The 25,018-nt window shown below is 37.2% G+C and overlaps 1 protein-coding gene and 1 long non-coding RNA gene across 4 annotated transcripts in view; one reads left to right on the top strand and one right to left on the bottom strand.

Annotated features, from left to right (window-relative positions):
• QSER1 (glutamine and serine rich 1) overlaps positions 1-25,018 on the bottom strand; it is an 86,387-nt gene that overhangs the window by 32,990 nt on the left and 28,379 nt on the right. For 2 of the 3 annotated variants that reach the window (XM_031653396.1, XM_031653397.1), the window contains exons 1-3: positions 15,717-17,247; positions 14,868-15,029; positions 7,260-10,949 (exon numbers count right to left, since the gene is read on the bottom strand). In XM_031653396.1, coding sequence (XP_031509256.1) covers positions 7,260-10,949; positions 14,868-15,029; positions 15,717-15,840 — 3,976 coding nt within the window. In that variant the 5' untranslated portion in view covers positions 15,841-17,247. Of the gene's footprint in view, positions 1-7,259; positions 10,950-14,867; positions 15,030-15,716; positions 17,248-25,018 lie in introns of those variants that run through there. The other variant, XM_021925931.2, reaches the window with a different exon arrangement.
• The window catches only part of LOC108581927, a 117,527-nt gene that overhangs the window by 80,287 nt on the left and 12,222 nt on the right, over positions 1-25,018 (top strand). The gene's annotated exons all lie outside the window — the stretch shown is intronic.

Here is a 25,018-nt window from a genome sequence, read left to right as displayed (position 1 = left end):
GTTTCATTATGCCAATCTCTGTGCTTTTGTATATGTTTGAAAATTTCTATGAAAAAAGCAAAAAAAATTTTTTTAAAAAAGAATGTATAACTTCTAGTAGAGGGAAAGTTCATCAATACTTTATTTATATGCCCTTTACAGGAAGTTTTAAAACAAACCAAACAATAGTCTTTTCTTTTTTTAAGAGATAGCATCTATCTCTGTCACCCAGGCTGGAGTGCAGTGGTGTGATTCCAGCTCACTGCAGCCTCAAACTCCTGGGCTAATACGATACTCCTGCCTCAGGCTCCCCATTAGCTAGGAAGACAGGCACATGCCAACATGCCCAGCTGTTTTTTTGTTTTTTGTAGAGATAGCATCTCACTATGTTTCCCAAGCTAAAAAATACAGTCTTTAGAGATGCATACATACATGGTAAAATTATATTTTTATATATAATAAAATATATATCACTTATATTTTTATATATAATAAAATATAAATCACTTCCTTAGGAAGTGATTACCATCCAAGTCAGTTAGTGATTTGCTCTAGAGGTTAACAGTGGGTTTAATACTCAATTAATTTTGATACTTTCTTGCTTTCCAATGAATGACATTTAACACTATAAATCTGCTTCTTCACACCAAACTCTAGCCACATCCTATTAGTTTCAGTATATAATGCTCCACTGTCCATTCCAATTAGTTTGTCATTCCAGTTTTGGTTTCCTTTTTAAGCCAAGAGTTATTTAGAAGGGTGAGTTTTTCTTTGTTCCTTTCTTTTTTCTTTCTAGAAATGGCTGCACTGTACCCAGGGAATATAGCTTGAATAATGTCTGCATTTTCAAATCTGTGGAAGTTTTGTTTTGTATTTTTCTTTATGCATGTTTAATTTTCATATATGGGTTGTATTTCACAAGAAAAAATATCCCAAAAGAAAACATAGATATGGAAACTATACTAAAAAATGCTAATAACAAAATTAGTATGACAAAATTAAAAACAGAAATCATTAAGTGGGAAAAAGAAAGATTATGATAAAAGGAAATTTAACTGTAGTAAAATTTTATGCACTGAATTACATGGGTTCAAAATATCAAGTAAACAGTATTAGAAAAATAATATAACATAATGGGAAACTTTAACACACCTTTCTCAGGAATCAACAGATCAAGCAATCTAAAAACAAATAAGGGTAGAGAGGAGTTTTAAAACTTTTTATTACTATGAAATTTTAGACTACACAAAAGTAGAGAATACAAACCCTACTACAACCCAGCTGTAACAAGCACAAACATTTTGGTTCATATGTAAACATTTTCTTAAATAGCCTAATATCATTTATTAAATAAAAAGGATATAAAGGATTTGAACACTATTAATAAAATCTATTAATACTTAGTATTTATAAAAATTGGACTATCTATAAAAATGGACCATTGACCAAGCTACTAACAACATTTCCATAAATTTCAAAATGTGAACATATTCCCTGAACACAATACAAAAGAGTCAAATTAATAATTAAAACAAAAACTACTAGAAAACAGACAAAGAACCCCTGACCATTCTTCATAACTCCTGGGCTAAAAATGAAATCAAAACTGAAATAATAAACCAGTTTGAAAAGAAAGTGAGACCATTATAAACTGAAACCGTTAGATATGGTCAAAGTATGGTGCAAAGAAGAAAACTTACAGCTTAAATGCCACTAGACAGAAAATACAAAAATAAACTAAGGATTAAACTCAAGAAGCTAGAAAGAGATTATCAAATTATACCCAAGGAATACAGGGCAAAAGAATTAAGATAAAAACAGACCTTTAGAAAAAGAGTAAAAAATAACAGGAGCAAAAAAATAAAAATAATTTGGCTCTTTAAAAAAAACCATTTATTAGGCAAAACCTTTCACTGACAAGGAAAAAATGCAAATAATTATTTAGAGGAAGAAAGAGGGTATAATAACTACAGAGGCAGAAGAGACTAAAACTTAGGGATTACTATGGATAACTTTACAACCACAGAGTTTACAATCTAAATGAATGATTTTTCCTAGAAAATGTAACTTTCTTAAATTGACCTAGACAGACCAAGCAACCTCAAGAAAAACTGGAAAGATGGTTAATTAGATCTATTCTTAGAAAGTTTTATCAAATCCCTATTATGTATGATAAACTTTCAAAGCTTAGATGAACAGAAAAATTTTCCCAGTTTAATTTGTAAGAGCAACATAATCCTGAATACAAAAGTGAGTCAGATTAAGACAGAAAATACTATAAGCTAATCTCACTTATGAATCTAAGTGTAAAACTCTCAAATAAAATACTAGCAAGTTAAATCTTTCAACAGATTAAAATCATCTGTCATGACCAAGCAGGGATCATGATAGTCCCTAAGCAAAACTATACAACTCCAAAGCAATGAAACTTCACAAAAAAACCCTCTTTCTGGCATGAGGAATGGGTAAAGAAGCCTTGTGCAAGGCTAACAGTAAGGGGAAAATCTATTTCTTTTTTCTCTTTTTCACTCCCAACTCTGTCCAGAGAGGGGCCCAAGTCAAAGAGCTGAAATGCAGTAATAAGGAACCAGAAATCTAAAACCCTAACAGAAATCTTGTCTTTTTGGCAAAAGGAAGCTGGAAACAAGGCCCCTAAGGCATTAAGAGAATAGGAAGAATCCCTGTTCCTTCATTTCTCTCACTGCATTGCCCCAAGGGCAGTCCCAGTTGCAGAGAATTATGTCTAAGCATGGGCAGATAAATCTCAAAACAAAAACAAAAACAAAAACAATCCCAGCCTTCTAGGCAAATGACTAGGAAAGGGGACCCTGGGATCTGGGCAGTGGGGGGAAGAAAAGGGAGCTGGAGAATGGGATCCTCTCATTCTATGTATGGACCCACACAAATCAGAGTTTCATACCTAGGATGCACAAGTGTAAGACAGACCAAAACTAGCAAAAGAAAGCCTTTGAGATCTGAACTACAACACAGTCTACCACACACCCAAGTTCCAGGCTAACTGCTGAAACAGACCTATAGCAGCAAAGCAAAAGTCTTGAAAACAGAACTGATACTGGAAACACCATTCACACAAAGTAAGACAGAACTTATGGTCTGACCACCTGCTAAAACAGAACAAAATAAATCAATATGCTCCAGAGGATGTTAATAGAACCTAGAGTTTTATAATACAGCACTCAAAATGTCCAAGATACAATCCAAAATTACACAATATACAAAGACCCAGAATATCCCATAATGCCAAATAAATTTCAGAGACAAGGAACTAAAACAGACTTTAAAACAAAATTAAAACCCAAATTTTAAGTTTATTTTATTTCATTTATTTTATTTTTGAGACACAGTCTTGCTCTGTCGCCCAGGCTGGAGTGCAGTGGCGCAATCTCGCCCTCACTGCAAGCTCTGCCTCCCGGGTTCACGCCATTCTCCTGCCTCAGCCTCCTGAGTAGCTGGGACCACAGGTGCCTGCCACCATGCCCAGCTAATTTTTTGTATTTTTAGTAGAGACGGGGTTTCACTGCGTTAGCTAGGATGGTCTCGATCTCCTGACCTCGTGATCCGCCCACCTTGGCCTCCCAAAATGCTGGGATTACAGGCGTGAGCCACCGTGCCTGGCCCCAAATTTTAAGTTTTAAAAGATCTTCAAGAAGCCCAGAAAACTGACAGTGGTATTACACATTTTTTTTTAAGCTTTCAACACATTTCAGCCAAGTCCATTTTATCCAGAGATGCAAACAAAACTGAAGGGAAACACCAATTTTGGTTTCATTACATTGTTGAGATCTGGGTGCCTGTCACTTGTGTCCTTAACAGTTTGTTCTGCATACCCATGGCTCCCCTAAGAAGTCGGGGCTGAGTGCTGTTCGTCAGCTTTGCCTTCATTTTGAAAAAATGTACCAGTCACTTTGAATGAAATCAAGTTGTAACTAGACTGTATAACTCTAACATTCTGCTTCCACTGACTTGATAATAGTAAATTACTTGATACAGATTCAGAAACATTTTAGTAATGCAAAAACTAGTTTTATACTGAACTTTAATTCAATCTGAAAGGAGTAAGGAATGGTGAAAACAGCACCCATCCCTCATTTCAGGATTCAAAACTAGGGGTGGGTTTTTCTATTCCACTGGTCTTTTTAATGCAAATACAGAATTCAGAGTGTTAGACAACTGTGCACCATCTTGCCTAAAAGAGCCCAGGATTTAGTTTATGTTGTTGATACAAGATACAGTTCCATTAGTTTTTCCTTTTTTTCTTAATCCAACTCCTATAATGAAAGTAAATATGTAAATTTCTTACTTTATAGATAATTATTTTATCACAAACTTAACTAGAAAACTTTATTATTTTAGAGCAAGGAATATGCCCTTTAGGCATCTGAATAAAGTCAAAAATAATTTAAAAGTCAAAAAACAGGAGGAAACAGCTGCAACTGAAGACATCTTCATATGCTTAGAATGGCTACAGCAGCCCACAAAAAACCTAACAGCAAGCCTATGTTACAGAAAATATTACAAGTATTTGGAAACTGGCATCAGTGGAAGATATACTCACTTTTAAGTTATTTACCATGGAACTGTGAAATGTGGAGTACCACAGGCTCATCGTATCTCTGTGACTTCATTTTTAACTGTTTGGGACTGTACAACCTATGTGCAAAACGCAGAATTCTACTCACAAAATTAAAACCCAAACCTGGCTACTTTAACTCACGGTCACCTCAATGTTCTACTTTTCTTTTACATAGCCTCACTCATTATTCGAGTACCTGCTACATTTCAGGTCTTTCAAATACAAAGATGAATACAGTATAATAACTACAATTAATGACTCAGATTGTGCATTACGTTCTTTATGTCCCTGAGTCCTTTCAAAAACCCGAGAGGTTACTATATACTGACTATATCTATATATACTGACTGTATCACCATGTCCCATTTTACAGATGAGGAACATGCCCTAAAGTCACAGAGCTATGATTCTAGAAGTTGAACCCAAGGTGATTTAACTCTAAAGCCTAAATTCTCAACCATAACCCTGCACTAGCTTGAAGGAATTCACTTTCTAATGAAATATGCAAATATAAATGAACACATTAAAACACAAAAGTAAATGCTTTCATTGACATTTAAGGGCTGTGGGAATTGAAAGGATAGGAGCACTAATTCTGTCTGGAAAAATGTCTACAACATGACTTTGAAAATAGTCTTTAAAGATCAGCAAGTATCTTCTAGACTAAAAACTGGCGAAGAGAGTAGTCTACACAGAGAAAAATGTGTTCAAAGGTTCACAACTGTGGAAGGGGGAGAGACATCCAAGAAACAATGAAAAATTCAATTGTCACAGAAAAGGGACGGTGGAAAGAAGAGTAAAACACGGAAAAATGAATTTTTACATATAATCTTTATTTTTCCCATGAAGCATAGAGGTGTTTTGAAACAGAAGTAACAATCAGCTTTCCTTTTTCATAAAGATGAATCTGTTGATAATGTGGAAGATGGACTGGCATACAGACTGGTGAGAAAAAATTCTAGGCCAGGCACAGTGGTTCATGCCTATAATCCCAGCACTTTGGGAGGCCAAGGCGGGAGGACTGCTTGAGGCCAGGAGTTCAAGACCAGCCTGGGCAACATAGCAAGATCCCATCTTTACAAGAGATTTTAAAAAAAATTAGCCAGGCATGGTGGCATGTGCCTGTAGTCCCAGTTGCTCAGGAGGCTGAGGAAGGAAGATTGCCTGGGCCCAGGAGTTTGAGGCTTCAGTGAGCCAATATCACACCACTGTACTCCAGCCTGGGTGACAGGGCAAGATTCTGTCTCTTAAAATAATAAAAAAAGAAAAAATGTTTGTAATGAGTAGTCAGTTACAGTAGTCCACATGACAAATGATAGCTTTTTTCAGATGAGGCAACAGGGATGGTGATAAGAGAACTTCAAAGACATAATAGTAAGGATTGGGTTGATAGTGATGATTTTAACTAAAAATGAGATAACATATGTCTGGAAGAAACTAGTTTTAGACTCATGTTTTAGAACCGAGATTACAAAAGGTTTATTCTGGGAATGTAAGAGGGAATATAATAGTGATTGCAAAGCACTCTGAATTGGGGGAGACGTTATAAAACCGTACTAGGATTAGACACATCCATGGCAGTAATGTCTTTGAATCTAAGACTGACTTTCTATCATGTTAATTTCCCTGTGTAATGAAATGAGAATTCTTTAGAAATGTATTATCAGATATTTATGCTAACAGATTATTTGGATACCAGTTGTCACGTAACACTTTAGAAGTTAAAGGTAGTCAAGTCCAGAGAGAAGCTGGGAAGTATGTTACAAAACAAAGTTGAAGTCTTCAAGCACCACCCTATTTATCCTAAAGAGCTGAGAAAGAATGTGGGCTCTAGAACCAGACAAACCTGGGTTCAGATTCCAGCTCTGTCACTTACTAGGGGTATGGGCCCACATAATTCATTTATTCTCAGTTATATCATCTGTATATTGGAGATAACAATGTGTATCTCACAGCATTGCTACTAGTTCCTGGCACAGAGGTGGCAGTTGTATTATTGTTACAAATAAATTTTTCCTTGGCATGTTTCTTACAATAGAAAATTCCATACTTACTGCCAATTGTTTATATAAAGTCAATGCTTCTTAAAATATTTCCTCTAAAGCTCCCTTAGCCACAGAGTCAAGTGAAACACATACCCAAAGATTTGGGTATATAATCTGGAGCCAGCACAAAATTTTTAAATTTTATCTTAATTATTATACGCATGCTGCATATAACCATATTTAATGGTTCCGACTTTAACTCTGTAACATCCCTGTTGTCTCATCTGAAAAAAGCTATCATTTGTCACTTGGACTACTGCAACATATTTAAACATAACCATATTTAATACTAAAATGTTAATCCTCAGATAAAATTGGCAAACTAAGAAAATGTATCAGGTTTATACTACAGCAATACTTACCTCACAATGTCTCAGATTAGAGAAATCTGGATGGCACACTGTACAGATTATGCTGCCTTTGGCAAAAAGCCAAGAAAAATCAGAACTACTTAACCTAAAACCCAGACCTTTCCTATAGGCAAGAAAATTTTTTTTAAAAAGTCCTTAAGATACCTACCTATACATTTTGTCCTGAAAATATACTTGCAGACCTGCTTTAAGTGAAAAAAGCTTAAAATGTGAGCTATAGCCCGAAAAAGAAGAAAGTAATAATTATGAATCTAAATTTTAAAACTTTACCTGTTTTCTTCTTTTTATCAGAAGTAGCATCCAAAGTAGTTAAGGGAGTAGAGATGCTTTTATAAGCATCTTGACTACATCCAGGATCATCTTCATCAGAAGAAAATGAAGATAAATGTTCCAAGTTTTTAAGTTCATTATCAACTTTATCTGATGGACTGTTACCGCCAGTTTCAGACACTGAAGGTGTGGGTGTTGTAGATGAAGGCTTGGGAAGTGGTGGGGGACAAAATGTACGAACCATCTGGGTCCCTGGCCGTCTAGTCCTGTTAGGCATTCGTACAGCAAGAGTGGAAAACTGCTGCTTGGGCCCAGATTTCAGGAAATCTAAGAAAGACGCAATAAATCCTGTTTTGACTTCTGGTTGTTTCTCCTCCACCTCTTTGATCTTCTGTCTCATTTTTTCTTGATGCTGATAACCATCATGGCAGCTTTCTGAGGAAGGAGGAGTATATGGTAAGTATATATCCGTTCCCCTTGGATTCTGGCGTTTGCCTTGGGCAGGTCTTTTCAGCTGTTTCTGATTACTATTGTCTTCCTCTTTAACTTGCCCTTTTCCTTTAGTTCTTTTCTTTTGAAGGTTAAAATGCATTAAATCTTGGTTTTCTTCTTCAATCTTGACACTGACTGCATCCCCAGATTGGGCCATGGCCAACAGTGCAAGTGCACTCCTAGCTGGGTTCATTGACACACCACTGTCCTCACCCCCTAAGGTAAATTCACTCTCTGATGTAGCACTCTCTCCACTTATACTTCTACTACTAGAAACAAACTCTTGGTTTCTGTTATTATTTAATGTACTATCAACAGGAATTTCACTGTCTTCTTCAGATTCAAGATTGGTAGCAGACTGTTTCTTGAATGGGCCAGAACTTTGCTCCTGGACTTCATGACTTGGTCCAACCACTGCTGAAGTTACTTTAGTTGGTATATTTTGACCAGGTGTTTCAATGTGCTGTTGATCAAGAGTCATTTTTGTCTGAAGGGCAGGTACTGGTGAAAGGTTCACAGTAACCTGATTTCCATTTAAGGAAGTATCATTTATATTCTGTGGCTTTCCTACTGTAGCTGTCATAGAGTTAAAATCTGAAGTCACATGCCTGACATCTAACGACTGCTGAAAATGAGATTTAGAATCACCATCTTCAACAGCCTGCATGGTTTCATTTGAAGTTGACTTGGAAAATTCAGAAGGTGTAACTCCACAAGCTGCTGCTGTAGCTGCTAAGATATCATCTACATTTGATAAAATATTTCTTTCATCACTAAGAAGCACTGCCTCTGGGAAACACATCGATCCAAGAGAAACAAACTGATTCTTTGAGTCATGTTGATTTGTTTCACTAAAATGGCCCTTTGTTGTTAGATGTTGTTGTAACGGTTTTGAAGACTCAGAGAGGTCCATTTTCATAACTTCAGAATTTTGAGGATGGAGTTGCTGCTGAGAATGATCGCCATTGCTTTGAATAACATGACCTTCCATCTGAAGGAAAGGATGTACTATTTGTTGAGGGCTTTGAACACGCTGTGCTTGTAAAGATGCCTTTACTTGACCTAAACCTGCCTGCAGTATTGACTGCTGAAGAATCTGTAAATCACAGGCAGAATCTAAAAGGACCTGTGTATTAGGAAGAGATGCCTGATGGCCATGCCCTAAAGCATGATTTGGAATTTGAATCTGAGATGAAGCATTAATTATTTGATTGTGCTGTTCCTGGACCTTGGATTCATGCACCTTAAGTACAAGAGGATGCTGCTGCTTTAAGTCTTTAGTATTCAACCTTATTTGTGGAGTCTGTATTAAATTAGTTGCATTCTTAAGATCAAGGGTAGCTGCATTACTGACTTGGCCAATTTGTTGGTTAAGCTGTGTCACTGAACTAACAACGCTTTCTTCTTTCTTTGACGCTTGTAGAGCAACCCCAATAACTTGATCTTCAAGACGGGAATTACTTCTGATTACACTCTGAGAATATCTGTCATCTGCCTTTGACACCTTATAAGTTGATTCTTGAGCATTAATTTCCCCATCAGATAGCCTTTGGGTTGACGACTCAAGAGATGCTTGTGGCTGCAATACCTGTAACTCTTGCATTGGAAAACCATCTTCTTGCTTTGAAGATGTATACACATCTGAGTCAAGCTTTCTTTCAGCATAAGACTTTGGGTCAGGGGAAGTTATGTTATTTTGTAATGTCTGACAATGAGTAGAGGATGCAAAAGATGATGACTGGACACCAGGCAAAAACTTCTGGGACTGGGGAGATGATGACTCTTGAGTCTGAACATTTTGAGAAGAATGCATAGAAATATAATTCTGGGTCGGGCTAGAGTCTGGCAAATTCTGAGCCCGAGAGGCAGAAGAATAAGAAAGAGAAGGGGCTGTTAATGTTAGGGACTCCCCTGAAGCATAGCTTTCTGAAGGACTAACAACTGACAAAACTTGTGATTGAGATGAATAGCTAACCTGTGTCTGGCTAACTGGTGATAAACCCTGAGAATGACCAGATGAGTAACTTTGAGACTGACTGACTGAAGACAGATCTCTTGTTTGAGCAGGGTAATTCTCATTTGTAACTGAAGACAATACCTCTTGCTGATTAGATGAATAACTAAGCGTCTGATTTTCAGGAGTTATAGTCTGAGATGACCCAGAAAAAGTCAATGTTTTATACAAGGGTGGCAATTTTTCAACCTTGCTGGACCTATAAACCTGTGAATGAACAATAGATGGCACATTATGTGGCTGTACTAAACCATAATTTTGGGACTGACTGACTGATAAAAGGCTTGGTAGCTGCGCAGTAGAATAAATTTGTGCTTGGCCCGATATTACAGAACTCTGGTTATGTAAAGGTTTGGAATAGCTTAGTGTTTGCACAGGAGGAATTATACTTTGAGGTTTAGGGGTCTTGGTTGATGTTAGTGGTTGTTCTGTAGAACAGCTTTTTACTTTTGTAGTAGAAGGAGGATACCCTGATGATGGAATTGCAGATGAGTAAGACTGAGCAAGTTCCACTGAGACCTGGGAGGTCTTCTGTTGTAATCCTCCATTGCTCACCTGAGTGGAATCTCCAATTGGGCTACAGGATAAAGACTGCCTGGTTGTTTCCTGAAAATTAACTACACTTGAATTTGATAGATAACTATGTAAGGAGTGCTGTGAACCAGTCAGTTGTGCCTGAATTGACTGGGTACCTGAAGGCCGCTGATGGTGTTTGATAACACTACATTCTCGAAGAAGAGCTCTTTCAATGGAAGCAGTAGAACTAGTAAAGAGAGTTGAACTGTAGGCTTGAGGAGTCTGCTGGGCTCCCCCAAGTGCTGAAGGCAACAAACTAAATTGAGGTTGTAAAAGATGGGGTGCAGACTCTTGAGCTGAGCGGTATGTTGAAGACTGAGGTGGTATGCTGTTACTTAATACAGAACTGCCCAGGCGCTCAAATGCCAAAGCAGTTGGAACAGTTCCCTGGGAAGTCTTGATTTGTAGCAAAGGGTCATGATGACTTAAAATTCCATTTGATGTAGTGTTAAAAGTTGAATCCTGAAGCACCAAAGGTGAAGTGGTAGCAAAGTTTCTATTGCTGAAGGTGGTGGGATGTTGATAAGCAGAGAGAGATGGTGGAAGTGTTCCAGTGCTTGGCAAAGGTCCAGTAGCAAACAGCTCAGTTGCTGCTGAAGAATGCATGCCTATAAAGAAAAGGCACAAAGATTTTTATGTAATTATGATAACAATTACTTTAATATGTTTTCATAGTAGTGACTTACATAACCCATTAAAATGTCTTAAGACTGAAAAACTTGACCAGTAAGTTCTACATGTAAATTTTGAAATTACATTTCAAAATAGCTAGCTTCCCACTCCCATCCTCTTTTTTTTTTTCTTAAGAGACAAGGTCTTCACGGTGAAACCCCATCTCTACTAAAATATACAAAAACTAGCCAGGCGAGGTGGTGGGCGCCTGTAGTCCCAGCTACTCGGGAGGCTGAGGCAAGAGAATGGCGTAAACCCGGGAGGTGGAGCTTGCAGTGAGCTGAGATCTGGCCACTGCACTCCAGCCTGGGCGACAGAGCGAGACTCCGTCTCAAAAAAAAAAAGAAAAAAAAGAGACAAGGTCTTACTCTGTTGCCCAGGCTAGAGCGCAGTGTTGTGATCATAGCTCACTGCAGCCGCAGTGTCCCAAGTAGCTGAGACTACAGGTCATGCCCCCAAACCTGGCTAATTTTTAAATTTTGTAGAGATATGGAGTCTTGCAATGTTGCTCAGGCTATCTTGAACTCCTGGGCACAAGTGATCCTCCTATCTTGGTCTCCCAAAGTGATGGGATTATAGGTGCAAGCCACCACGCCTGGGTTAGCTAGCTTTCATAGAGCAAAAATGAAGTTACAATGATATCAGCAATTCATATCTGTAATTGTTATATAAGAGAATTTATATGCAGTTTGATAAGGTCATAGGAAAATGAAGAAATCAGTAAAAATGTACTTATCTCTAGTGATTAATTTATCCCAAAGTCCCAATGCAAAATACCACTGGACAAACTAAAATGTACATAACATTAAAATGGAAAAAAAAACACTAACTTGCCTACATCTAACATGATAAATAAATATAAAAAACCAGTCAGTGAACTGCAGTTTCTTTTACCACAATATATTCACTTTAAAAATCTCTTGCATTTCAAGCTTTGACTTCCTATGAACAACTTCCCAATCACAACAGATGCATGTTTATCATGAAAAGTTGATCAGAAATTAATAAAGTACTGTCAGAAAGAGACTGTTAACATTTCAGGACAGCATTTTAGCCACATATAGCAAAAGTAAAAATGGGTACACCCTTGTGATCTGAAAGTTCTATAGAAATTTATTCTATAGAAATAAGTGCATACAAAAAATATTTGTACCAGATGTTCATTATAGTTACTGTTTACAGTAAGTAGAAACAACAAAAAGTTCATAAACAAGGGATCAAATAATTATAGCATATCATAATAATAATACTATTGCCATAAACATTGATGAAGGTGGATGTATATGTTTTGACATAGAAGGATATCCAATAAAAATAAATAACAAACTGTTAATTCCTTTTTGAAAAGTTAGGAACTATCACTTTCCACTTTATATGCCTTTTTACTATTTAAATGTTTTATGTGAACTTCCATTAAATTTTTTTTTTCATTTTTGGAAAAATGGGGAAAACAATTCTCTGGCTCTTTGAAAAATATCTTCCTACTTTCCATTAAATATCCAAAAAGAATTACTACTACAAAGATAGAAAATATCTAGTGGCACCTGAAAGAATAAATAACACTTAGAAATGTTTAAAATAATACACTGAAACTGACAGGAACTAGAATAGTCTTTTGAGATAATATAGTTCAACTCCTTTGTTCTAGCAATTAGGAAACGGGGGTTGACTGGTGATGTAACTTGCTGAGGGTCAAGTGATATTCATGAAACTCCAACCAACTGACTCTACTGCTCTTTACCAGAGAACTCCTATTGTTCTTTTGTGTGTGCTGGGGTGGGGGGGGGGGGCGTTAAAACATAGTAAGTAAACAGCAATAAAGAACTGACATTTAAGTAAATGTAAAGTTACAAATAATGGATTCAGTTTTAATGGTTATTATGAGGTAAGTGTTTTATGTCACATATATCAAATCATATTTAAAGAACCAATTGTAATTACATGGTGACTGACACTATCACAGTTATGCCTAGAATGAGGAAGAGGCTAGTTAGAAAGGACAGAGAATATTTGGGGCTTAAAGTGGTGGTAAGGAGCTTCTATTTCTTGAAATCCTTCTATCCAGTAGAGTGATAAAAGATCTTTCTTACTTGACTTACTTGCATGATTTATTAGATTAATGTAGAAGGGAGTCACAGAGGCTAGCAAATTCACCACAGTATGCCCACAGAAGCTATTCTGAAATGCATCTAATGCTCATATTATAATCTCAAACATGTCAAAAGAAGATGTTCCTTATCCTAACACACTAATACCTTCTTCCAACTAATGGTATATTTATATGTTGTGTATGTTTTTGTCTCAATTTCATTTTTATTTCCCATTTAGAGTACATTAGTTTAGGTCCAGTTTAATGTGCTCAAAAATCCATTAAATTTCTTTTAAATGTCCATATGATAGTAATATCAGTCGTGCTCTGAAAAAATAAAAATAAAAAAACTTCTACCTACTAACCTGAGAGTCCAAGCCCTTCTGAATGCAATTCAATTATAGGATCAGATACAAATGAATTGTTCAATGCAATTTAACAAATAATTGTAAAAATGAATTGTTAAAAATTGAATCGTAGGCCGGGCGCTTTTGGGAGGCCGAGGCAGGCAGATCACGTGAGGTCAGGAGTTTGAGACCAGCCTGGCCAATGTGGTGAAACCCCATCTCTACTAAAAACATAAAAATTAGCTGGGCATGGTGGTGCATGCCTGTAATCCCAGCTACTCGGGCGGCTGAGACACAAGAATCACTTGAACCCAGGACGCAGAGGTTGCAGTGAGCCAAGATTGTGCCACTGTACCCCAGCCTGGACGACAGAGTGAGACTGTGTCTCAAAAAAACAAAACAAAACAAAATTGAAACCTAAAAAGCCAAAAAAACTTTAAAAACAAACTACACAAGAGTAAAAACACTTTACAGAAATATTAACAGATTTTCTTTTGTTTTAAAATTTCTTCAACTCTCAAGTTTCAGCACTAATATACAGATAGGAAAATCTAACTAATATACTAATAGGAAAATACATGAAATATAAAATTATTTCAGGCAGTAAAAATAAAGCTGTGTTTTAAAATATTTTATTTCACCAAATCATTAATTATCTCCTTAGAAGCAGGAAAAAAATGTCACTAAGGTATACTGAGAAACTTCTATTAGTGGAATTTACATGAGAATGTTAAAATACTATTTCCTATAGCTATCCCTTAAAAACATATTCTCAAATACACTATGACATTTCTTCTTTAAGACAACGAAACTCAAAAAAAACTCCAAAAAAAAATTCCTGTCATACCACAAAAAACAGACATATATAGATATAACTTTTGATGAGAAACGGTTGAAAAGTAAAATAAGAAAAATGAAATAGAAAAGCACATTATAGACCTTGTAATTATTGCTGGAAAATGGGCACATCATAATATCAACTTGTAATGGCTCTTAATAAAGATTTAATCTATCCAATTAAGGATAACTTTATATAACACTAACAGTGAAATGAATCCCAAGAATTTTTTTACTATACCACCTATCCATTTTGAAGTCACTAAAATAAATTTTAATATTTGCTTGTTTCAAGTAGACAAGTAATTGCTAGATATAAACCTTGTATCAGACCTTCTTTAATCATTATCTACCCCTCAATGTGAACTTACTAGTTTTTGTCGAATGCTAAAACTAAATTTCTGCCAGTAATAAATTCTTGAATTTTATTCACCTGAAAATTTTGAAAAATTCCAGGTCTTAGAGTTCAGTGGAAAATCAATATTGTAACAAAACTCCCAGCTACAATGACAAGGCCATCAAATGTATATTTTTCAGCAGCATTTTTATAGGACTTAAAAATTCTAAAAACAGAGAATCACCTGTCTGCCAGGATGGAGCCCTGAACTGTGGTAAGAGAGTAGTTCCTGAAGCAGCAGCCTGAGCAGTTCGGGATTCAGCAGTAGACAGAAAATTCATCACTGAAGACTCTTTAGTGTTACTGCTGGCACTGTTCACACTAGTATCAAATATTCCAGAAAGACCTACATTTGAAGATAAAATATATCCCAAAGTAAAAAAAAAATATGTACTTGTATAAAATTATATTCCTGACTCTATTTTAAAATTTCTGAAAATTGAGGCTAAAACATTCTACAACCCCAAATAGTTTTATTTTGATAGTAAACATATCAATTTGACCAAGCATATTTATAATTTAAAATCTCCAAAGATACATGAAAAAAGATCTTTTAATTTATTAATTATATAAATATTCCCTGTTGGTAAAAACCAAAGCTTTGGCCGGGTGCGGCAGCTCACACCTGTAATCCCAGCACTTCTGGAGGCCGAGGTGGAAGGATCACAAGGTCAGGAGTTTGAGACCAGCCTGGCCAATATGGTGAAACTCCATCTCTACTAAAAAGTACAAAAATTAGCCAGGCATGGTGGCAGGCGCCTGTAGTCCCAGCTACTCGGGAGGCTGAAGCAGGAGAATCACTTGAACCCCGGAGGTGGAGGTTGCAGTGAGCCAAGATCACGCCATTGCACTCCAGCCCGGCCAACAGAGCAGTGTCAAAAACAAAAACAAAAAACAAGCTTATACTCTCATTTCATTTCCCATGGCATGAGTATGTCCTACACATTCAGAACCCAACACATGAAAATTGGTTTTCCTTCTTATTCACTAAATGTACCCAGACTCATAGTATATTTCACAAGAGAATTGTTACCAGTAGGTTGAGGTGTGGGAGCATATCCAGGAAGCTGATGAGAGGCTGCAAAACTCTGTCTCTGAAGGAGATCTGTTTCAGAGTGTAAGGGATGTCCTTCTTCATAGCTTAAACTAGAGGACATTAAAAATCAGTGAACAAAATATACAGTCCAAACCATTTGATAAAGAAGAACTTCTAGAAGAGCAACTAGAAAAGTAGTAGAAACCTTTGACCAACTTCTTGACCTATAGATTAGTGGATCAAACACAGTCTGACGATACTATCACAATGGAGAAAATATATTTAAGATGCATTAGGAGAAAAATAATACACAGTATTTTCTTTAATTCAACTCTACCTCAAACAAGAGTCTTTTTACTGGGAGAGGTAATGTGGTACAGCAGAAAAAGCAATATCCTGGACAACAGAGAGCTGAATTCATTGTACAGGCTCTACTTCTGGCTTACAGTGTAATTTAAATAAGTGACTCAATTATTGTTGGACTAATTTCATCTGTATAAAAAAAGGACCAGATGAAATAACCTCCATAACCCAATTATAGTATTCTATGGAATAACAGATAATTCAAAAAAAGAATTAATACTATTTCCCAATAACTCACTGAGAAAACTTCAAGCTCAAACATTATCAGAGTAGTCTAAAACAAGATTTTTTACCCCCTCCCCTTGGAAAGGAAAGATTATGTTTTTATTTTGAGTATTTTAAACCCATAGAAAAAATCGAAACTTCAATGAACACCCATATACCTGTCCCTTAAGATTCAACAACTATTAAGATTTTGTAACATCATTTATTTTTCTGTATACACACACACACACTTTTCTTTTTATTTGCTAAACAACTTGAAAATAACTTGGGAGATATCATCAGGTACATCTCATAGGAACAAGGACATTCTTATATAACCAGATATCACTATTAAACACATTTAGCATTAATTCAATAATCATATAATATATAGGTCATATTCCAGTTTCCCCCATTGTTGCCAAACATCTAGAAGTTTTAAGCTCTTTTTAACTAGGATTCAATCAAAATTCAGTGATTTCATTTGGTTATTTCTCTTAGTATCAGTGCCTTCACCCACCCCCTAATCCCTAATCCCTTGAATTTTTGAAGAATCCAGGGCAACTAAATTATAAGATGTCCCAAATTCTGGATTTGTCTTAAGAGACAGGGTCTCTGTCGCCCAGGCTAGAGTGCAGCAGTAGGATCATAGCTCATTGTAGCCTCCAACTCCTGGGCTCAAGCAATCCTCCTGCCTCAGCCTCCCAAGTAGCTGGGACTACAGGTATGAGCCACCACACCTGGCCTGTTGTGTACTTCTTATTGCATCACATGAGAAGGCACACGATGTCAGTTTGTCTCATTACTGATGATTCTGAGCTTGAAGTGGTTAAGGTAATGTGTCCTTACTAACGTCTGCAACACAGCCTGGTGTGGTGGCACATGCCTGTAATCCCAGCACTTTGGGAGAGTGAGGCAGGTGGATCACTTGAGGTCAGCAGTTCGAGACTAGCCTGGCCAACATGGCAGAACCCCATCTTTACTAAAAATACAAAAATTAGCTGGGTATGCTAGCATAGGTCTCTAATTCCAGCTACTCTGGAGGTTGAGGCATGAGAATCGCTTGAACCCAGGAGGCAGAGGTTGCAGTGAGCTGAGATTGCACCATTGTACTCCAGCCTGGGTGACAGAACAAGACTCTGTCTCCAAGAAAAAAAAAAAAAAGTGAAGTATCAACATTCCAGTAGTTTTACATCCGTCAATACTTGATCTTTTCAGTCTTCTTAATTTTAGCCATTCTAGGTGGGTTCAGTGGAGTACCATTGTGGCTTAATTTGCATTTCTATGATAATATACGAGGAGGTGCATCTTTCTGTATGTTTGTAAGGCTATTCTTTTAGCTTCTCTTGTGAAGTTTATTCAAATCTTCAGCCCTTTTAAAAGATCTAAGTTGTCATCAATTTCATTACTGGGTATACATCCAAAAGGAAACAAGTCATTCTACCAAACAGACATTTACTCGCATGTTCATTGCAGCATTTTCACAATAGCAAAGACATGGAGTCAACCCAGATGCCATCAGCAGTTGACTGGATAAAGAAAATGTGGTACACAAACATCTTAGAATACCACACAACCATTAAAAAGAACAAAATCATGTCCTTTGAAGCAATATGGATGCTGCTGGAGGCTATAATCCTAATCAAATTAATGCAGGCACAGAAAACCAAATACCACATGTTCTCACTAATAAGTGGGAGCTAAATATTGGGTACTCGGACATAAAGATGGCGATAATAGAAACTGGGGGCTACTAGAGGAGGGAAGAAGTGGGGTAAGGACTGGAAATCAAACTGTCAGCTACTATGCTGAGTACCCAAGTAACAGGATCATTTGTATTACAAACTTCAGCATCATGCTGTAACAAACCTGCACATGTACCTCCTGAATTTAAAATAAAAACCAAACCTGGGTTGTTTCCCTTCTTATTGGGTTTTAAGAGTTCTTTACATATCCTGGATCAAAATTCATTGTCAAATATATGTATTGGGAGTATTTTCTCCCAGTCTATTGGCTTGCCTTTTCATTCTCTTTCATTTTCCAGTGTCTTTATTTCTTTATTCCTTTTTTTTTTTCCTTCTCTTTTTTTGAGACAGGGTCTCACTCCAGTCGCCCAACCTGGAGTGCAGTGGCATGATCATGGCTCACTGCAGCCTCAACTTCCTAGGCTCAGGTGATTCTCTCCTCAGTCTCCTGAGTAGCTGGGACTATAGGCATGCGCCACCACCACCGGCTAACTTTTTGTAGAGACAAGGCTTGTCCATGTTGCCCAGGCTGTTCTGGAACTCCTGGACTAAAGCAAGCAATCTACCCACCTTGGACTCCCAAAGTGCTGGGATTACAGGCGTGAGCCAGCACATCTGGCCTCCAGTGTCTTTAAATAATGAGGTTTTAATTTTTGCTCAATGTGAATTATCAAGATGTTTTGTTTTATAGTTTGTGCTTTTGGTGTCCTAAGAAATCTTCACCAACCCAAAGTCATATAATATACTCTCTTATGTTTTATAAGTTTTAATGTTTTTGCTTTTATGTTTAGGTCTGTGACTCATTTTGAGATTTTTTTGTGTGTATGGTGTGAGGTAAAGTTCAAGGTTCAAATTTTTCATATTTTCACTTTTTAAAAATTAGGTATAATTTGCATGGGTAGAATTCACCTTTTCTGGGGCTTTTTTTTTTCTTGAGATGAAATCTTGCTCTGTCACCAGACTGGAGTGCAGTGGTGCGATCTCAGTTCACTGCAACCTCCACTTCCCGGGTTCAAGCGATTCCCCTGCCTCAGCCTCCCAAGTAGCTGGGACTACAGGCACCCACATCACACCCGGCTAATTTTTTGTATTTTAGTAGAGACGGGGTTTCACCATGTTGGCCAGGATGGTCTTGATCTCCTGATCTTGTAATCCGCCCGCCTCGGCCTCCCAAAGTGCTGGGACTACAGGCGTGAGCCACCGTGCCTGGTCTTTTTTTATTGAGACAAGAGTCTCACTCTGTCGCCCAGGCTGGAGCGTAGTGGTGTGATCTCGGCTCACCACAACCTCCACCTCCTAGGTTTAAGCAATTCTCCTACCCCAGCCTCCTGAGGAGCTGGGATTACAGGCACGCACCACTGCGCCAGGCTAATTTTTTTGTATTTTTAGTAGAGACAGGGTTTTGCCATGTTGGCCAGGGTGGTCTTGAACTCCCGACCTCAGGTGATCTGCCCACCTCAGCCTCCCAAAGCGCTGGGATTATAGGAGTGAGCCACTGCGCCTGGCCCTCTAGTGTGTGTTCTGATACCTGCATAAACAAACCACAAAAACCAAGGGAGAGAACACCTCCATCACCACAAAGATTCCCCGTCTCTCTGCAGTAAGCCCATCCTACCACCAAGTCCCCAGATCTGTTTTCTGCTTCTGTGATTTTGCCTTTTCCAAAATGTCACATAAATGGAATCATTTAATATGTAGTCTTTGTGTCTCACTTTTCACTTAGTGTAACACCTCTGAGATTCATCTATGTGTTATTTCTATCAGTGATTCATTCCTTTTTATTGCTGAGCAGTATTCCATTGCATGGATGCACCAAAGGTTGGTTTTGTTTGTTTGTTTGTTTTTGTTTTTTCTTTGAGACGGAGTCTCGCTCTGTCACCCAGGCTGGAGTGCAGTGATGCAATCTTGGCTCACTGCAAGCTCCGCCTCCCAGGTTCCTGCCATTCTCCTGCCTCAGCCTCCCGAGTAGCTGGGACTACAGGCGCCTGCCACCACGCCCGGCTAATTTTTTGTATTTTTAGTAGAGACGGGGTTTCACCATGTTAGCCAGGATGGTCTTGATCTCCTGACCTCATGATCTGCCCACCTCAGCCTCCCAAAGTGTGGGATTACAGGCGTGAGCCACCACGCCTGGCCGGTTGGTTTGTTTTCTAAAACCTTCTCACCAGTTGAGAGACATCTGGGGCAATCATGAATATAGCTGCTATACCCATGTGCATAAGTTTTTGTGTGAACGTAAGTTTTAATTTCACTTGAGTAGGGAGATGACTGAGTTATACAGTAATGTATGTTTAACTCAGATAAACTGTATGTTTTCCAGAGTGGCTATAACATATTACATTCCCACCACTAATGTATGTCTAGTAACTACATCCATGTGAGCCCTAGGTATTGTTAGTTTGTAAGTTGTTACTTAAAAAAAAAAAAAAAAAATTAGGCTGGGTGTGGTGGCTCACAATCCCAGCACTTTGGGAGGCTGAGGTTGGGTGGATTGCTTGAAGTCAGGAGTTCAAGACCAGCCTGGCCAACATTGCAAAACCCCATCTCTACTAAAAATCCAAAAATTAGCTAGGCATGGTGGCATAGATCTGTAATTCCAGCTACTCAGGAGGCTGAGGCATGAAAACCGATTGAACCTGGGAAGCCAGAGGTTGCAATGAGCCGAAATCATACCACTGCACTCCAGCCTGGGCGACAGAGTGAGACTCTGGCTGAAAAAAAAAAAAAAAAAAAAAAAGCCCATTCTAATTGATGTGCAATAAATATCTCACCATCTGCCACGTAGAAATCTTTAGTAAAAGTACTACTGAAATATTCTGCCCATTTTTATTGGGTTGTTTTCTATTATTGCGTTTTGAGAGTTGCTTATATATTCTGGAGCAAATTCTTGGCCAGTTATGTTTTGCAAATATTTTCTCCCACCCAGTGGCTTTCATTCTTGTAACAGTATCTTTAGAAGGGCAAAAGCTCTTAATTTTGATCAGTTTTTAATTTACCTATTGTACTTTTGGTGCTGTACCTAAGAAATCTTTGTCTAAGTTTAAGACCTCAAAGATTTTCTGTTGTGTTTTCTTCTGGAAGTTTTATACTATCAACTTTTCCATTCAGGGCTATAATCCATTCGGAGTTAATTTTTTATATGTGGTGTAAAGTGTTGATACTCATTTTAAAAATTTCAATGTGCAATGGTTCCAACACTATATATGGAAAAGATTATTCTTTACCTATTGAATTGTCTTGGCACCTCTGTCAAAAATCAATAAACCATATATTTGGGTTTCTATTTCTTGACTATAGTATTACACTGACCAATGTCTGTTCATATAAATCAATCCACAAATAACTATATTTTTATACAATTGTATTTATAGTGTCTTCAATAACACAAATCTTCCAAATTTGTTCTTTTTCCAAAACTGTTTTGTGTGCTAGGTATTTCCACATACATTTGAGTTAGCTTGTCAATTTCTATGACAACAAAAAAACTGCATTGAATCTAAACACCAATTTGGGAAAAACTATACCATCTTAAAAGTACTGAATCTTTTCAGCCATGAAATACAGTATAGCTGCTTCTGGTCTTTAATTTCTCTCAACAATCTTTTGTAGTGTTTAGTGTATAATTCTTACATGTACTTTGTTAAATTTATCCCTAAGTATCTTTTGCTATTCTGTTCTAAATGTTTTTGTAAAAAAACAAACTTGGAATACAATTTTCATACCATAAAGGTCACCCTTTTAAAGTATGCTAATCAGTGGTTTTTAGAATATTCAGACTTGTGCAACTGTCACCACAATGTAATTTTAGAATATTTTAATCACCCCCCAAATAAACATGTATCCATGAGCACTTGGTCCTATTTGCCTCCTCTTCTCAGCCTCTGGCAATCACTGATCTACCTTCTGTCTCTATGGATTTGCCTATTCAAAACAGTTCATAAAAACTGAATCATACTACATGTGGCCTTTTATAACTGGCTTCTTTCACTAAATATGTTTTCAAGGTTCACCTTGTTACAACATGGATATATCAGTACCTCATTCCTTTTTAGGGCTGAATATTCTGTTGTATGAATATACCACATTTTGTTTATCCATTCATCAGCTGATGGACATTTGGGTTGTTTCTACTTTGGGGCTATCATAACAATGCTATGAATATTCATGTACAAGTTTTTGCATAGATGTATGTTTTTAATTTCTCTTGGGTATATATATCCAGGAATGAATTTGCTGGGTCAAATGAAAACTTCATGTTTAACATTTTGAGAAATGGCCAAACTGTTTTCCAAAGTGGCTGTACCATTTTACATTCCCACCAGCAAAGTGTAAGTTATAATTTCTCAACATTCTCACTAATATTTATTATCTATATTTCTCATTATCTATAACAGACATCCTAACAGGTGTGGAGTGGTTCTGATTTGCATTTACCTCATGATGACTAATAATGTAGAGCATCTCTGCATGTGCTTATTGACCACTTGCATCTTCTTTGGACAAGGGTCTATTCACATGCTTTGCTCATATTTTAACTGGGTTATCTTTTTATTATTAAAGTACAAGAGTTCTTTAAATATGCTGCATACAAGTCCCTGAAAAATCTATTATTTTAAACATTGTTTTCCATTCATTGGTTATCTTTTCACTTTCTGATGGTATCAGGTACAGCACAAAAATTTTTTATTTTGAAGTCCAATTTATTTTTTCCTTTGTCACTCATGCTTTTGATAGCATATCTAAGAAATAACTTGTTATCCAAGGTCATGAAGATTTATGCCCATGTTTTCTCTTTTTAGTTTTAGCTTTTACATTTAGGATGACTGATCCATTTCAAATTAATTATTTTATATGGTGTGAGATAGGAGTCCAGCTTCATTCTTTTGCTACTCAAAGCGCAATGTAGAAATCCCTTAATACAAAAACCCAAATGCCCAACTGTTATTTTCAAAATACTCTTACAATTTTATATGCTTTTAAAATGATCATAGCAATCATTCTCTATATTAAAACAGGCTACATGTGTATTTCCTTACTCTGGCGGACAGAGCCCAGAAGCAATGACACTCCAGCAGCAAAGAACATACCCAGTACCCAGATGGGTTTCTCACACCATTCTCCAAGAAAAAGGAACCGAGGCTCCTTGGAGAAATCGCTGATTCTAGTACTGGGGCAGGAAATATAGAAGATGAGTTTGGAGCATCTTGTAGTACCAGAAAGTAAGAAAGTGCTAAAAAGAAAGGGGGCAGAAAAGAAGGGAGAAAAAAAGAGAAACAAAGACATTTATGTCAAAGGAACACACAAGCTAATTGAAAGAGTTCCCAATGACCAAAGCAGGAACATTTTGAGCAACAAAATAGTACTGGATTGTAACCCAAAGTATAAAATATATATCCATGGGTCCATACTGATAATTAAATGATTGAATAAATAGAGAGGAAGAGACAAATTTCCCTTGAGGAATTCCCAATTAATTTATGTAGATTCTCTATCCTAAAGGAGGGAGACCATTACTCCCTACGCAGGTGTGGACTGCACACAGTGATGCCTTTCCAAAGAGTATAGTATTGAAAGGTGGAAAAAAAGAGTAACTTTACAATGTAGAAACCTGATGAGAATCGACGAGGTGATAAAGGCCTATATCATTAGTGATAAATCACATTGATAGTATATACCACTGACATGATGTGATGAAAGTGACACTTTGCCCCCGTGGTCTCCCTCCTCAAAACCGGTAACACCAGTCTAAACATGAAAAGAAAAAACATTAGGCAAATTCCAAAAGAGGGGTGTCCTACAAAATACTTGCCCAGTACTTCTGAAAACTGTGAAGGTTATCAAAAGCAAAGTAAAAAGAAGTTGAGGCCGGAGGAGTACTTAATAGCACAATGAGCAACACAGCGATACTTAGTCTCTAAAAAACTTAAAAATTTGCCAGGCATAGTGGTGCCTGCCTGTAGTCCCAGCTACACATTTTGGCCCAGGAGTTCATAGGTGATCATGCCACTTAACTCTAGCCTGGATGAAAGAGCAAGACTCTGTCTCCAAAAAAAAAAAAAAAAAAAAAAAACCTGCAACAAGAAAAACAACAAACTAAGCTGGAGAAACTGTTATAGATAAGAGGAGACAGAAAAAGACATTAAGTAAATCTATGGAAATCTGAATAAACTATAGGTGTCAGTTAATAATAATGTATTAATATTGGTTCATTAATTGTAAGAAATGTCCCTACCAATATAAGATGGCAATAATAGGGAAAACTGGGGGGCGGGGGGGGGCGTGTATGGGAACTCTATAATATGTTCCTGATTTTTCTGTAAATCTAAAGCAGTTTCCAAAAATGAAGTCTACATTTAAAAAAATGTAAGCCATGCTAAACCTAAACACAACTTCCTAAGAGTTAGAATAATTATTGATCTAATTTATAAATATCAGGGTTTTTGGGACGAAGAGGGTGTTCCTTACAAATCTTTGCTAACTCCAGTCACTTCTTGAACAGGCAAGGAATTATTACACCTAAGTGGTTTCCTTGCCTCTGCTCTTGCCCCTCCTTCCCCTCCTCCTCAGCCTGAGTCATTCTCTTAGAAAGGTAAAATCAAATCACGAAAAACTTTCCAATGGCTTCCCACCTCACAAGTAAGAGCCACAACTTCTTACAAAGTTCTCAAGGCACTACATGATCTAGTTGCTGCTCCCTTACACTTCTGATTTTAGCTCCTATTTTTTACTCCAGCCACACAGGTCTCTTGCCTCATCCCTCAAACTCACTCCTCATTTCCCCTTAGGTCTCTGCTTAAATTTCACCTCACTCAAGATTTCCCTGACTACTTCATATAAAACAACATCCTTACTCTGTCCTCTCTCTCCACATGCCCTAACCCTCTTTATTTTTCTCCATGCATTAATACTCAACATACTATATATATTTACTATATATAGTGTGCTAGTTTGCCCAGTATGCACTGAAAGGTAAACTCCTTCAGGACA

Source organism: Papio anubis, chromosome 12 (assembly GCF_008728515.1).
Source record: "Papio anubis isolate 15944 chromosome 12, Panubis1.0, whole genome shotgun sequence".
In the NCBI taxonomy this organism is placed as follows: domain Eukaryota; kingdom Metazoa; phylum Chordata; class Mammalia; order Primates; family Cercopithecidae; genus Papio; species Papio anubis.
The sequence above is the reverse complement of the archived record's forward strand: the minus strand, read 5'-3'. Positions and strand labels throughout refer to the sequence as shown.